At 53.9% G+C, this 16,091-nt stretch overlaps 2 protein-coding genes across 3 annotated transcripts in view; both read left to right on the plus strand.

Moving 5' to 3' along the window:
* LOC138784240 (uncharacterized) overlaps nucleotides 1–359 on the plus strand; it is a 7,406-nt gene extending 7,047 nt beyond the window's left edge. Inside the window, exon 4 of the mRNA XM_069959745.1 lies at nucleotides 1–359. This exon is cut by the window's left edge and continues 913 nt beyond it. Coding sequence (XP_069815846.1) covers nucleotides 1–359 — 359 coding nt within the window.
* Nucleotides 360–1,886: 1,527 nt separating this feature from the next.
* Nucleotides 1,887–16,091, plus strand: part of REG4 (regenerating family member 4) — a 31,831-nt gene continuing 17,626 nt past the window's right edge. The window contains exon 1 of one of the 2 annotated variants that reach the window (XM_069959601.1): nucleotides 1,887–1,922. Coding sequence is in view for 1 of the 2 variants with exons in the window: in XM_069959600.1 (XP_069815701.1) it covers nucleotides 8,074–8,113 (40 nt within the window). In the remaining variant the exon portion in view is untranslated. Of the gene's footprint in view, nucleotides 1,923–8,058; nucleotides 8,114–16,091 lie in introns of those variants that run through there. The other variant, XM_069959600.1, reaches the window with a different exon arrangement.

Here is a 16,091-nt window from a genome sequence, read left to right on the forward strand (position 1 = left end):
TGCGTCCTAGCACCGCCTGTCCTCGGGTATCTCCGCCTCCTAGCACCGCCTGTCCTCGGGTATCTCCGCCTCCTAGCACCGCCTGTCCTCGGGTATCTCCGCCTCCTAGCACCGCCTGTCCTCGGGTATCTCCGCCTCCTAGCACCGCCTGTCCTCGGGTATCTCCGCCTCCTAGCACCGCCTGTCCTCGGGTATCTCCGCCTCCTAGCACCGCCTGTCCTCTGGTATCTCTGCCTCCTAGCACCGCCTGTATCTGTCAGGTGTCACACTCTGTGCTGCAGGCTGCCTTTTGCCACTTTACCACTTGGTGTCTCACTTCTCCTATTTTTTGCACAACTGAAGGTTCACAAGAGGGCTAACAATGTATGTGGTGTGTGATAGGCTGGGTGGTGTCAGGTACCCAGGCTATCACACACTTAGGCCTTGTTCCTTTCACTTGTTCCAGACTAAGACTAAGGGGGACATGTATTATCCAGCAAAATGTGGTTTTTCGGCGAAAAGTGGCGATTTGCGATTGATTTTAAGCGCAAATGGGTGATTTGCGGGGGGGGGGGGGCGTTGAGGGGGTGTGGAGGGGCGGAACGGGGGGCGCGGACTCATAGTCCACGCGATTCATCATTTTTGGATCTTAAAGTTACGCCAAAAACCTACTCCAGTCCTCAGCTTGCGTAGCTTTTTGGCCGTGCACACCGGAGGCAGTCCGCCTCTACATAAATCTCCGTAGCGCCGGAGATGCGGGGACATTTTTAAGTCCGGCGTAAAAAATGTCGGACTTAATAAATGTCCCCCTAAGTGTGTACCTACACTTCCTCTCCCCATGTGACAACTTCCTACAGGGTATGTAATACCTGCTGTGAGTGGGTGAGAAGAGAGTGAAAGAGAAAGAGAATAGAGAGAGGTGGAGAAGAGAAAAGAGCTCTCACTGGTGCACAAATCACAAAGAACAACCCCTTGAGTACCACAGCTGTGCAGCACCTAGGTACAAGATATACATACTAGCGACATCTAGTGGAAAAACTTAAGTACTTAGAGTACAGGCTTTTGCGAGGGGTGTATAAACTAGTAACAACCGTGGTGGGAAACCACACCTGCACATACAATGGTTCTTCCTCTACAAAGCCTAAGGCTGTATTCACACGTTCCATGTTCCGCATGGAACACGGACGTGGAATGCCTGTAACGGACTCTCCCCCGCCCTGGCAGCATGCTGGGAGCGGGGGAACTGTACAGATATGCGCCGCGCTATAATGAATCAGCCATGCGGTGCTGTCATTACAATGCGGCGCATATCTGTACAGTTCCCCCGCTCTCAGCATCTAATTACAGATGCTGCCCGGGAGGGGGAGAGTCCGTTACAGGCATTCCACATCCGTCTTCTGTGCGGAACACGGAACATGTGAATGAAGCCTAAGTGCTAGTATACACAGGGGTGGGCATCACCACTCAATTGGTACCCTGACACCTAGCCTACTGCTGACAACACCTAGCAACTCCGGGTTACGGCAAATGCAGCGGCTGTTTGGTTGTGAGAGGAGGAGACTGTCAGTGTCTGATACACAAGGGGCCTGGCAGGCAGATCAGCAGAGGGGTCCAACCTGATGGTGGTCCCACAAGTCTCTACTAGTGATGGTCACAGTCTCTCTTGTGTCACTGAGCCATCATTGCTTCCCGTATACAACCTTAATGACCGCTATCATTCAGGACAATATACCAGAAGGCAGCCCCATAGGCGGGGGCCATTAATATGGGTGGGGGTTGTAAATGTGGTACAAATGCTTTCCAGCTGTCTCACTTCTCAGTAAGTAATAAAGTTTTATGATCTCAAGTAAATATCAATAAATGATCTCAGCCTCAAAGTTATTATAAAAGGAGAGAAGTGACCGGTCAGGATCCACAGCTCTGCCGCTCCTCCTGTGATACCGGTAAGACACCCCACATTATTACACTATTACTACCTGTGATTTACCGTCCCGGGATCCGTGCCGCGCCGCAAATAACTGACATGTCATTTCATTGAATTGCGGCCGTAGGAAACCCTGTCAGTTCACACAGTGAATCGAGCTAATGCGCATCAGAGCTCTGCGGCCGGAAAGATCATCCGGCCAGTACTTAAGGCCGGATGGGATGATCCGGGCAGAGACCGGCCATTCTGTGACCCGGCAGGGTCCCGGAATGGCCGGTCTCTGTTCGTTGTGTGAACATAGCCTGCCATAGTGGCAGACACTCGCACCGTCCCATAGTGGCGCACACTCGCACCGTCCCATAGTGGCGCACACTCGCACCATCCCATAGTGGCAGACACTCGCACCGTCCCATAGTGGCAGACACTCGCACCGTCCCATAGTGGCAGACACTCGCACCGTCCCATAGTGGCAGACACTCGCACCGTCCCATAGTGGCAGACACTCGCACCGTCCCATAGTGGCAGACACTCGCACCGTCCCATAGTGGCAGACACTCGCACCGTCCCATAGTGGCAGACACTCGCACCGTCCCATAGTGGCAGACACTCGCACCGTCCCATAGTGGCGCACACTCGCACCGTCCCATAGTGGCGCACACTCGCACCATCCCATAGTGGCACACAATCGCACCATTCCATAGTGGCACACAATCGCACTAGTGATGGTCACAGTCTTACTGATTTACTGACACTCACACCGTCCCATAGTGGCACACACTCGCACCGTCCCATAGTGGCAGACACTCGCACCGTCCCATAGTGGCGCACACTCGCACCATCCCATAGTGGCACACACTCGCACCGTCCCATAGTGGCAGACACTCGCACCGTCCCATAGTGGCGCACACTCGCACCGTCCCATAGTGGCGCACACTCGCACCATCCCATAGTGGCACACAATCGCACCATTCCATAGTGGCACACAATCGCACTAGTGATGGTCACAGTCTTACTGATTTACTGACACTCGCACCGTCCCATAGTGGCACACAATCGCACCATTCCATAGTGGCACACACTCGCACCATCCCATAGTGGCGCACACTCGCACCGTCCCATAGTGGCTCACACTCGCACCATCCCATAGTGGCACACAATTGCACCATTCCATAGTGGCACACAATCGCACCATCCCATAGTGGCACACAATCGCACCATTCCATAGTGGCACACAATCGCACCATTCCATAGTGGCGCACACTCGCACCGTCCCATAGTGGCAGACACTCGCACCGTCCCATAGTGGCGCACACTCGCACCGTCCCATAGTGGCGCACACTCGCACCATCCCATAGTGGCGCACACTCGCACCATCCCATAGTGGCAGACACTCGCACCGTCCCATAGTGGCACACAATCGCACTAGTGATGGTCACAGTCTTACTGATTTACTGACACTCGCACCATCCCATAGTGGCACACAATTGCACCATCCCATAGTGGCACACAATCGCACCATCCCATAGTGGCACACAATCGCACCATTCCATAGTGGCACACACTCGCACCGTCCCATAGTGGCACACACTCGCACCGTCCCATAGTGGCAGACACTCGCACCGTCCCATAGTGGCTCACAATCGCACTAGTGATGGTCACAGTCTTACTGATTTACTGACACCCGCAACGTCCCATAGTGGCACACACTCGCACCTTCTCATAGTGGCACACACTCGCAACTTGTCATAGTGGCACACACTCGCACCGTCCCATAGTGGCACACACTCGCACCATCCCGTAGTGGCACACATTTGCACCTTGCCATAGTCTCACACACTCGCATCTTGCCATAGTCTCACACACTTCCACCGTCCCATAGTGGCACACACTCGCACCTTGCCATAGTGGCACACACTCGCACCTTGCCATAGTGGCACACACTCGCACCTTGCCATAGTGGCACACACTCGCACCTTGCCATAGTAGCAAACACTCGCACCGTCCCATAGTGGCACACACTTCCACCGTCCCATAGTGGCACACACTCGCACCGTCCCAGAGTGGCACACACTCGCACCGTCCCATAGTGGCAGACACTCGCACCGTCCCATAGTGGCAGACACTCGCACCGTCCCATAGTGGCGCACACTCGCACCGTCCCATAGTGGCGCACACTCGCACCATCCCATAGTGGCACACAATCGCACCATTCCATAGTGGCACACAATCGCACTAGTGATGGTCACAGTCTTACTGATTTACTGACACTCGCACCGTCCCATAGTGGCACACACTCGCACCGTCCCATAGTGGCACACACTCGCACCGTCCCATAGTGGCGCACACTCGCACCATCCCATAGTGGCACACACTCGCACCGTCCCATAGTGGCAGACACTCGCACCGTCCCATAGTGGCGCACACTCGCACCGTCCCATAGTGGCGCACACTCGCACCATCCCATAGTGGCACACAATCGCACCATTCCATAGTGGCACACAATCGCACTAGTGATGGTCACAGTCTTACTGATTTACTGACACTCGCACCGTCCCATAGTGGCACACAATCGCACCATTCCATAGTGGCACACAATCGCACCATTCCATAGTGGCACACAATCGCACTAGTGATGGTCACAGTCTTACTGATTTACTGACACTCGCACCGTCCCATAGTGGCACACAATCGCACCATTCCATAGTGGCACACACTCGCACCGTCCCATAGTGGCGCACACTCGCACCATCCCATAGTGGCACACACTCGCACCATCCCATAGTGGCGCACACTCGCACCGTCCCATAGTGGCGCACACTCGCACCATCCCATAGTGGCACACACTCGCACCATCCCATAGTGGCGCACACTCGCACCGTCCCATAGTGGCGCACACTCGCACCATCCCATGGTGGCACACAATTGCACCATTCCATAGTGGCACACAATCGCACCATCCCATAGTGGCACACAATCGCACCATTCCATAGTGGCACACAATCGCACCATTCCATAGTGGCGCACACTCGCACCGTCCCATAGTGGCAGACACTCGCACCGTCCCATAGTGGCGCACACTCGCACCGTCCCATAGTGGCGCACACTCGCACCATCCCATAGTGGCGCACACTCGCACCGTCCCATAGTGGCGCACACTCGCACCATCCCATAGTGGCACACAATTGCACCATTCCATAGTGGCACACAATCGCACCATCCCATAGTGGCACACAATCGCACCATTCCATAGTGGCACACAATCGCACCATTCCATAGTGGCGCACACTCGCACCGTCCCATAGTGGCAGACACTCGCACCGTCCCATAGTGGCGCACACTCGCACCGTCCCATAGTGGCACACACTCGCACCATCCCATAGTGGCGCACACTCGCACCGTCCCATAGTGGCGCACACTCGCACCATCCCATAGTGGCACACAATTGCACCATTCCATAGTGGCACACAATCGCACCATCCCATAGTGGCACACAATCGCACCATTCCATAGTGGCACACAATCGCACCATTCCATAGTGGCGCACACTCGCACCGTCCCATAGTGGCACACACTCGCACCGTCCCATAGTGGCAGACACTCGCACCGTCCCATAGTGGCGCACACTCGCACCGTCCCATAGTGGCGCACACTCGCACCATCCCATAGTGGCACACAATCGCACCATTCCATAGTGGCACACAATCGCACTAGTGATGGTCACAGTCTTACTGATTTACTGACACTCGCACCGTCCCATAGTGGCACACACTCGCACCGTCCCATAGTGGCAGACACTCGCACCGTCCCATAGTGGCGCACACTCGCACCATCCCATAGTGGCACACACTCGCACCGTCCCATAGTGGCAGACACTCGCACCGTCCCATAGTGGCGCACACTCGCACCGTCCCATAGTGGCGCACACTCGCACCATCCCATAGTGGCACACAATCGCACCATTCCATAGTGGCACACAATCGCACTAGTGATGGTCACAGTCTTACTGATTTACTGACACTCGCACCGTCCCATAGTGGCACACAATCGCACCATTCCATAGTGGCACACAATCGCACCATTCCATAGTGGCACACAATCGCACTAGTGATGGTCACAGTCTTACTGATTTACTGACACTCGCACCGTCCCATAGTGGCACACAATCGCACCATTCCATAGTGGCACACACTCGCACCGTCCCATAGTGGCGCACACTCGCACCATCCCATAGTGGCACACACTCGCACCATCCCATAGTGGCGCACACTCGCACCGTCCCATAGTGGCGCACACTCGCACCATCCCATAGTGGCACACACTCGCACCATCCCATAGTGGCGCACACTCGCACCGTCCCATAGTGGCGCACACTCGCACCATCCCATAGTGGCACACAATTGCACCATTCCATAGTGGCACACAATCGCACCATCCCATAGTGGCACACAATCGCACCATTCCATAGTGGCACACAATCGCACCATGCCATAGTGGCGCACACTCGCACCGTCCCATAGTGGCAGACACTCGCACCGTCCCATAGTGGCGCACACTCGCACCGTCCCATAGTGGCGCACACTCGCACCATCCCATAGTGGCGCACACTCGCACCGTCCCATAGTGGCGCACACTCGCACCATCCCATAGTGGCACACAATTGCACCATTCCATAGTGGCACACAATCGCACCATCCCATAGTGGCACACAATCGCACCATTCCATAGTGGCACACAATCGCACCATTCCATAGTGGCGCACACTCGCACCGTCCCATAGTGGCAGACACTCGCACCGTCCCATAGTGGCGCACACTCGCACCGTCCCATAGTGGCACACACTCGCACCATCCCATAGTGGCGCACACTCGCACCGTCCCATAGTGGCGCACACTCGCACCATCCCATAGTGGCACACAATTGCACCATTCCATAGTGGCACACAATCGCACCATCCCATAGTGGCACACAATCGCACCATTCCATAGTGGCACACAATCGCACCATTCCATAGTGGCGCACACTCGCACCGTCCCATAGTGGCAGACACTCGCACCGTCCCATAGTGGCGCACACTCGCACCGTCCCATAGTGGCGCACACTCGCACCATCCCATAGTGGCGCACACTCGCACCATCCCATAGTGGCAGACACTCGCACCGTCCCATAGTGGCACACAATCGCACTAGTGATGGTCACAGTCTTACTGATTTACTGACACTCGCACCATCCCATAGTGGCACACAATCGCACCATCCCATAGTGGCACACAATCGCACCATCCCATAGTGGCACACAATCGCACCATTCCATAGTGGCACACACTCGCACCGTCCCATAGTGGCACACACTCGCACCGTCCCATAGTGGCACACACTCGCACCGTCCCATAGTGGCTCACAATCGCACTAGTGATGGTCACAGTCTTACTGATTTACTGACACCCGCAACGTCCCATAGTGGCACACACTCGCACCTTCTCATAGTGGCACACACTCGCAACTTGTCATAGTGGCACACACTCGCACCGTCCCATAGTGGCACACACTCGCACCATCCCGTAGTGGCACACATTTGCACCTTGCCATAGTCTCACACACTTCCACCGTCCCATAGTGGCACACACTCGCACCTTGCCATAGTGGCACACACTCGCACCTTGCCATAGTGGCACACACTCGCACCTTGCCATAGTGGCACACACTCGCACCTTGCCATAGTAGCAAACACTCGCACCGTCCCATAGTGGCACACACTTGCACCGTCCCATAGTGGCACACACTCGCACCGTCCCAGAGTGGCACACACTCGCACCGTCCCAGAGTGGCACACACTCGCACCGTCCCAGAGTGGCACACACTCGCACCGTCCCATAGTGGCACCAGGGCCGGCGTTAGGGGGGGGCAAGCAGGGCAAATGCCCAGGGCCCCCATCCCCCAGGGGCCCCCTCCCGCAGTTCCAGTAGGAGAGCGTCCTGCAGCGTCTGGCAGTGATCCCCAGCTGCTGCTATCAGGGGTCACACAGAGGCTGCAGGACGCTGCTTGGTGTCTGCTCCGTGTGTGTGTAGCTCCCCCTCCCCCTCCCTCCAGCTCCTCTTACTGCACGTGACTTCCTGCTCTGATGTGGAGCTGTCGGGACGATGGAGGAGAGGATGACAGCCTGCTGCATGGTACATGAGGGGGATTCACCACTACACCCAGCATGCTAGACAGAGTAAGTATACTGTATATGTAGTGTGTAATGTGTATGAATGTAGGTGTATAATGGATGATTGTAGTGTGTGTTACATGTCCTGTGTATAGTGTGTGGGCTGGATGGTTTGTATCTGTATAATGTGTTTTCATGGATGTGTGTGTGTGTATATATATATATATAGTGTGTGTGTATTAGCACTGCTGACTCCCAAGTGTTGAGGTGAATAGACTGTATATAGGAGCTGCAGCCATTCTCCGGCCCCATCCGTCCTATGTAATTGCTGCCGGTGACCACTGAGGCCGCTGATTGGCTGCAGCTCCTCCTATGTATATAAGGCAATACGGTGTATTTTATTGAGAAAAATAATAATGTGGTATTCAGTCCTTAGGTGGTGGTCACTGTATGCTGGTAATATTGGTCTGTATATAGTGTATATATAGTCATTACTGCCATAGATTGACTGCCACATAATGACACTATATACAGACCAATATTACCGCCATACAGTGACCACCACATAATATTGGTCTGGATACAGAGTCCTTATGCAGTGGTCAATCTATGGCGGTAATATTGGTCTGTATATAGTGTGTATATAGAGTTATGTGGCGGTCACTCTATGGCGGTAATATTGGTCTGTATAAAGTGTCAATATGCAGTGGACACTCTTTGGCATTAATATTGTTCTGTATATAGTGTATATATAGTCATTACTGCCATACAGTGACCACCACATAATGACTCTATATATACACTATATACAGACCAATAGTACAGCCATAGAGTGACAGCCACATAATATTGGTCTGTATACAGTGTATAAAGAGTCATTCATTATACAGTGGAAAGTCTATAGCGGTAATATTGGTCTGTATATAGTGTATATAGAGTCATTATGGGGCGGTCACTTTATGGTGGTAATATTGGTCTGTATATAGTGTATATAGAGTCATTATGGGGCGGTCACTTTATGGTGGTAATATTGGTCTGTATATAGTGTATATAGAGTCATTATGTGGTGGTCACTCTATGGCGGTAATATTGGTCTGTATATAGTGTATATATAGAGTCATTATTGCCATAGATTGACTACCACATAATGACACTATATACAGTACAGCCACAGTACAGTATATATAGTACAGCCATAGAGTGATCGCCACATAATATTGGTCTGTATATAGTGTATATAGAGTCATTATACAGGGGTCAGTCTATGGCAGTAATATTGGTCTGTATATAGAGTCATTATGCAGTGGTCACTCTATGGCGGTAATATTGGTCTGTATATAGAGTGTATATAAAGTCATTATACAGGGGTCAGCCTATAGCAATAATATTGGTCTGTATATAGCGTAGAGTCATTACTGCCATAGATTGACTGCCACATAATGACTCTATATATACACTATATACAGACCAATAGTACAGCCATAGGGTGACAGCCACATAATATTGGTCTGTATACAGTGTATATACAGTCATTTATTATACAGTGGTCAGTCTATGGTGGTAATATTGGTCCGTATATAGTGTATATAGAGTCATTATGTGGTGGTCACTCTATGGCGGTAATATTGGTCTGTATATAGTGTATATAGAGTCATTATGCGGTGGTCACTCTATGGCGGTAATATTGGTCTGTATATAGTGTATATAGAGTCATTATGGGGCGGTCACTTTATGGTGGTAATATTGGCCTATATATAGTGTGTTTTCTTCAATAACGGTATGGAGGTAATATTTGGTCCTGATTATAGTGATTTTTTTATTTTATTTTTTTAAAGCAATTCATATAAATAGTTCTTGTGTTTACACCACTAGCGGGCAGTCCTGACATTTAGCGGCAGTCCCAGAATGTAGTGGCAGTCCTGACATGTAGTGGCAGTCCTGACATTTAGCGGCAGTCCCAGAATGTAGTGGCAGTCCTGACATGTAGCGGCAGTCCCGGCATGTAGCGGCAGTCCCAGAATGTAGGGGCAGTCCTGACATGTAGCGGCAGTCCCAGAATGTAGGGGCAGTCCTGACATGTAGCGGCAGTCCCAGAATGTAGGGGCAGTCCTGACATGTAGCGGCAGTCCCAGAATGTAGGGGCAGTCCCGGCATGTAGTGGCAGTCCTGACATGTAGGGGCAGTCCCGGCATGTAATGGCAGTCCCAGAATGTAGGGGCAGTCCTGACATGTAGTGGCAGTCCCGGCATGTAGCGGCAGTCCTGACATGTAGCGGCAGTCCCGGCATGTAGCGGCAGTCCCGGCATGTAGCGGCAGTCCTGACATGTAGGGGCAGTCCCGGCATGTAGCGGCAGTCCCAGAATGTATGGGCAGTCCTGGCATATAGGGGCAGTCCTGACATGTAGGGGCAGTCCTGGCATATAGTGGCAGTCCTGACATGTAGCGGCAGTCCCGGCATGTAGCTGCAGTCCCAGAATGTATGGGCAGTCCTGACATGTAGCGGCAGTCCTGGCATATAGCGGCAGTCCCGGCATGTAACCTTCTGAACTGAGTAAGGGGCCTAATACATGGAGCGAAAATAGTCCGAATCAGGACGCTATCGCTCTGTGAGGACACTGGGGAACATGATCAGGTAGTATATATCACAGACAAGGCCTGAGGACACCGGGGAACGTGATCAGGTAGTATATATCACAGACATGGCCTGAGGACACCGGGGAACGTGATCAGGTAGTATATATCACAGACATGGCCTGAGGACACCGGGGAACATGATCAGGTAGTATATATCACAGACAAGGCCTGAGGGCACCGGGGAACATGATCAGGTAGTATATATCACAGACAAGGCCTGAGGACACGGGGGAACATGATCAGGTAGTATATATCACAGACAAGGCCTGAGGACACCGGGGAACGTGATCAGGTAGTATATATCTTTATTGTTTACTATATACAGCAAGGATTGCACACACATCACTAATGATATACTGTATATATACACATAGGGGGAGATTTATCAAACATGGTGTAAAGTGAAACTGGCTCCGTTGCCCCTAGCAACCAATCAGATTCCACCTTTCATTACTCACATTCTAAGATGGTGGAATCTGATTGGTTGCTAGGGGCAACTGAGCCAATTCTTCTTTACACCAGTTTGATAATCTCCTCCATAGCTTTTGCTGTAGTAGGCTCTCTAAGCGAGCTCCATTCTACCAGATTGGCGCTCGCTTCTGCGGAATATCAGGCCGTGTAATACGGCCTTAAAAGTGGCCGTACACTTCCAATAACTGCTGGCTGAACAATCCTTCAGCTGACAATTATCTCTCCCATCCGGTCCCGTCCTCCCCATACACAGAAATTTGGCACATCTGAGTGTTCCTGTGTTCTCTATGAGAGGGGAAAGCCATAGCCATACAGATCTGATGGCGGCTTATCTCTCTGAGAACAAAGAGGTTGGGAGTTGATTTTCCATCAAGCTCGACCCCCTATGTCCACTGATGTCATCTGTCAGAGGACTGTCCAGAGAGCCCCATACACCTTACACTGATGGCCGAACCCACCAGGAGCAACAGGTACCACCAACAAAAGAGTAACATGTATGGGGACCTTAAATTGTTGCTAAAATATTTCAGCATTTGGGGCCCCACCTTCAACTTTGCCCAGGGCCACATCTAGTCTAAAACCGGCCCTAAGTGGCACACACTCGCACCATCCCATAGTGGCACACACTCGCACCTTGCCATAGTGGCACACACTCGCACCGTCCCATAGTGGCACACACTCGCACCGTCCCATAGTGGCACACACTCGCACCGTCCCATAGTGGCACACACTCGCACCGTCCCATAGTGGCACACACTCGCACCGTCCCATAGTGGCACACACTCGCACCGTCCCATAGTGGCACACACTCGCACCGTCCCATAGTGGCACACACTCTCACCGTCCCATAGTGGCACACACTTGCACCGTCCCATAGTGGCACACACTTGCACTGTCCCATAGTGGCCCACACTCGCACCGTCCCATAGTGGCAGACACTCGCACCGTCCCATAGTGGCACACACTTGCACCATCCCATAGTGGCACACACTTGCACCGTCCCATAGTGGCACACACTTGCACTGTCCCATAGTGGCCCACACTTGCACCATCCCATAGTGGCACACACTTGCACCGTCCCATAGTGGCACACACTCGCACCGTCCCATAGTGGCACACACTTGCACCATCGTATAGTGGCACACACTTGCACCATCCCATAGTGGCACACACTTGCACCATCCCATAGTGGCACACACTCGCACCGTCCCTTCGTGGCACACACTCGCACCGTCCCTTCGTGGCACACATTCACAACGTCCCATAGTGGCACACACTCTCACCGTCCCTTCGTGGCACACATTCACAACGTCCCATAGTGGCACACACTCTCACCGTCCCATAGTGGCACACACTCGCTCCGTCCCATAGTGGCACACACTGGCACCGTCTCATAGTGGCACACACTCTCACCGTCCCATAGTGGCACACACTCGCTCCGTCCCATAGTGGCACACACTGGCACCGTCCCATAGTGGCACACACTCTCACCGTCCCATAGTGGCACGCACTCACATCGTCCCTTTGTGGCACACACTGGCACCGTCCCATAGTGGCACACACTGGCGCCGTCTCATAGTGGCCCACACTCTCACCGTCCCATAGTGGCACACACTCGCTCCGTCCCATAGTGGCACACACTGGCACCGTCACATAGTGGCACACACTCTCACCGTCCCATAGTGGCACGCACTCACATCGTCCCTTTGTGGCACACACTGGCACCGTCCCATAGTGGCACACACTGGCGCCGTCTCATAGTGGCCCACACTCTCACCGTCCCATAGTGGCACACACTCGCACCGTCCCTTTGTGGCACACACTTGCATTGTCCCTTCGTGGCACACACTCACACCGTCCAATAGTGGCACACACTCGCTCCGTCCCTTTGTGGCACACACTTGCATTGTCCCTTCGTGGCACACACTCACACCGTCCAATAGTGGCACACACTCGCTCCGTCCCTTTGTGGCACACACTTGCATTGTCCCTTCGTGGCACACACTCACACCGTCCAATAGTGGCACACACTGGCACCGTCCCATAATGGCACACACTGGCACCGTCCCCTAGTAGCACACACTCGCTCCGTCCCATAGTGGCACACACTGGCACCGTCCCATAGTGGCACACACTCTCACCGTCCAATAGTGGCACACACTCGCTCCGTCCAATAGTGGCACACAATCACACTGTCCCATAGTGGCACACACTCACACCGTCCCTTTGTGGCACACACTCGCACTGTCCCTTCGTGGCACACACTCAGACCGTCCAATAGTGGCACACACTCGCACCGTCCCTTTGTGGCACACACTGGCACCGTCCCATAGTGGCACACACTGGCACCGTCCCATAGTGGCACACACTCTCACCGTCCCATAGTGGCACACACTCGCTCCGTCCCTTTGTGGCACACATTGGCACCGTCCCATAGTGGCACACACTCGCACCTTCCCATAGTGGCCCACACTGGCGCCGTCTCATAGTGGCACACACTCGCACCTTCCCATAGTGGCCCACACTCGCACCTTCCCATAGTGGCCCACACTCTCACCGTCCCATAGTGGCACACACTGGCACCGTCCCATAGTGGCACACACTGGCACCATCCCATAGTGGCACACACTGGCACCGTCCCATAGTGGCACACACTCTCACCGTCCCATAGTGGCACACACTCTCACCGTCCCATAGTGGCACACACTCGCTCCGTCCCTTTGTGGCACACACTGGCGCCGTCTCATAGTGGCACACACTCGCACCTTCCCATAGTGGCCCACACTCGCACCTTCCCATAGTGGCCCACACTCACACCGTCCAATAGTGGCACACACTCACACCGTCCAATAGTGGCACACACTGGCACCGTCCCATAGTGGCACACACTGGCACCGTCCCATAGTGGCACACACTGGCACCGTCCCATAGTGGCACACACTGGCACCGTCCCATAGTGGCACACACTGGCACCGTCCCATAGTGGCACACACTGGCACCGTCCCATAGTGGCACACACTGGCGCCGTCTCATAGTGGCACACACTGGCACCGTCCCATAGTGGCACACACTGGCACCGTCCCTTCGTGGCACACACTGGCACCGTCCCATAGTGGCACACACTGGCACCATCCCATAGTGGCACACACTGGCACCGTCCCATAGTGGCCCACACTCTCACCGTCCCATAGTGGCACACACTGGCACCGTCCCATAGTGGCACACACTGGCACCGTCCCATAGTGGCACACACTGGCACCGTCCCATAGTGGCCCACACTCTCACCGTCCCATAGTGGCACACACTGGCGCCGTCTCATAGTGGCACACACTGGCGCCGTCTCATAGTGGCACACACTGGCACCGTCCCATAGTGGCACACACTGGCACCGTCCCATAGTGGCACACACTGGCACCGTCCCATAGTGGCCCACACTGGCACCGTCCCATAGTGGCACACACTGGCACCGTCCCATAGTGGCACACACTGGCACCATCCCATAGTGGCCCACACTCTCACCGTCCCATAGTGGCACACACTGGCACCGTCCCATAGTGGCACACACTCACACCGTCCCTTTGTGGCACACACTGGCACCGTCCCATAGTGGCACACACTGGCACCGTCCCATAGTGGCACACACTGGCGCCGTCTCATAGTGGCACACACTGGCACCGTCCCATAGTGGCACACACTGGCACCGTCTCATAGTGGCACACACTGGCACCGTCCCATAGTGGCACACACTGGCACCGTCCCATAGTGGCACACACTGGCACCGTCCCATAGTGGCACACACTGGCACCGTCCCATAGTGGCACACACTGGCACCGTCCCATAGTGGCACACACTGGCACCGTCTCATAGTGGCCCACACTGGCGCCGTCTCATAGTGGCACACACTCGCACCTTCCCATAGTGGCCCACACTCGCACCTTCCCATAGTGGCCCACACTCATACCGTCCAATAGTGGCACACACTCACACCGTCCAATAGTGGCACACACTGGCACCGTCCCATAGTGGCACACACTGGCACCGTCCCATAGTGGCACACACTGGCACCGTCCCATAGTGGCACACACTGGCACCGTCCCATAGTGGCACACACTGGCGCCGTCTCATAGTGGCACACACTCGCTCCGTCCCATAGTGGCCCACACTGGCACCGTCCCATAGTGGCACACACTGGCGCCGTCTCATAGTGGCACACACTCGCTCCGTCCCATAGTGGCCCACACTGGCACCGTCCCATAGTGGCCCACACTGGCGCCGTCTCATAGTGGCACACACTGGCGCCGTCTCATAGTGGCACACACTGGCACCATCCCATAGTGGCCCACACTCTCACCGTCCCATAGTGGCACACACTGGCACCGTCCCATAGTGGCACACACTGGCGCCGTCTCATAGTGGCACACACTGGCGCCGTCTCATAGTGGCACACACTGGCACCGTCCCATAGTGGCACACACTGGCACCGTCCCATAGTCAGCTCTGAGGAGGCAGCTCCGTGTACATACAGTTGCAGGGACACTGGAGACAGCTGCCTAATGCTTTGTGGGTTTTGTGAAAGTGGTTTTTTTTTTCAAATCAATTGGTGTCAGAAAGTTTTGTAGATTTGTAATTTATTTTCATGTAAACCTCTCCAGCCTTCCAGGACTTATTAGCTGCTGTATGTCCTGCAGGAAGTGGTGTATTCTCTTCAGTCTGACACAGTGCTCTCTGCTGCCACCTCTGTCCATGTCAGGAACTGTCCAGAGCAGGAGAGGTTTTCTATGGGGATTTGCTGCTGCTCTGGGCAGTTCCTGACATGGACAGAGGTGGCAGCAGAGAGCACTGTGTCAGACTGAAGAGAATACACCACTTCCTGTAGGACATATAGCAGCTGATAAGTACTGGAAGACTGGAGATTTTTCTTTTTAACTTAATATATTTT

Source organism: Dendropsophus ebraccatus, chromosome 2 (assembly GCF_027789765.1).
Source record: "Dendropsophus ebraccatus isolate aDenEbr1 chromosome 2, aDenEbr1.pat, whole genome shotgun sequence".
NCBI lineage: Eukaryota > Metazoa > Chordata > Amphibia > Anura > Hylidae > Dendropsophus > Dendropsophus ebraccatus.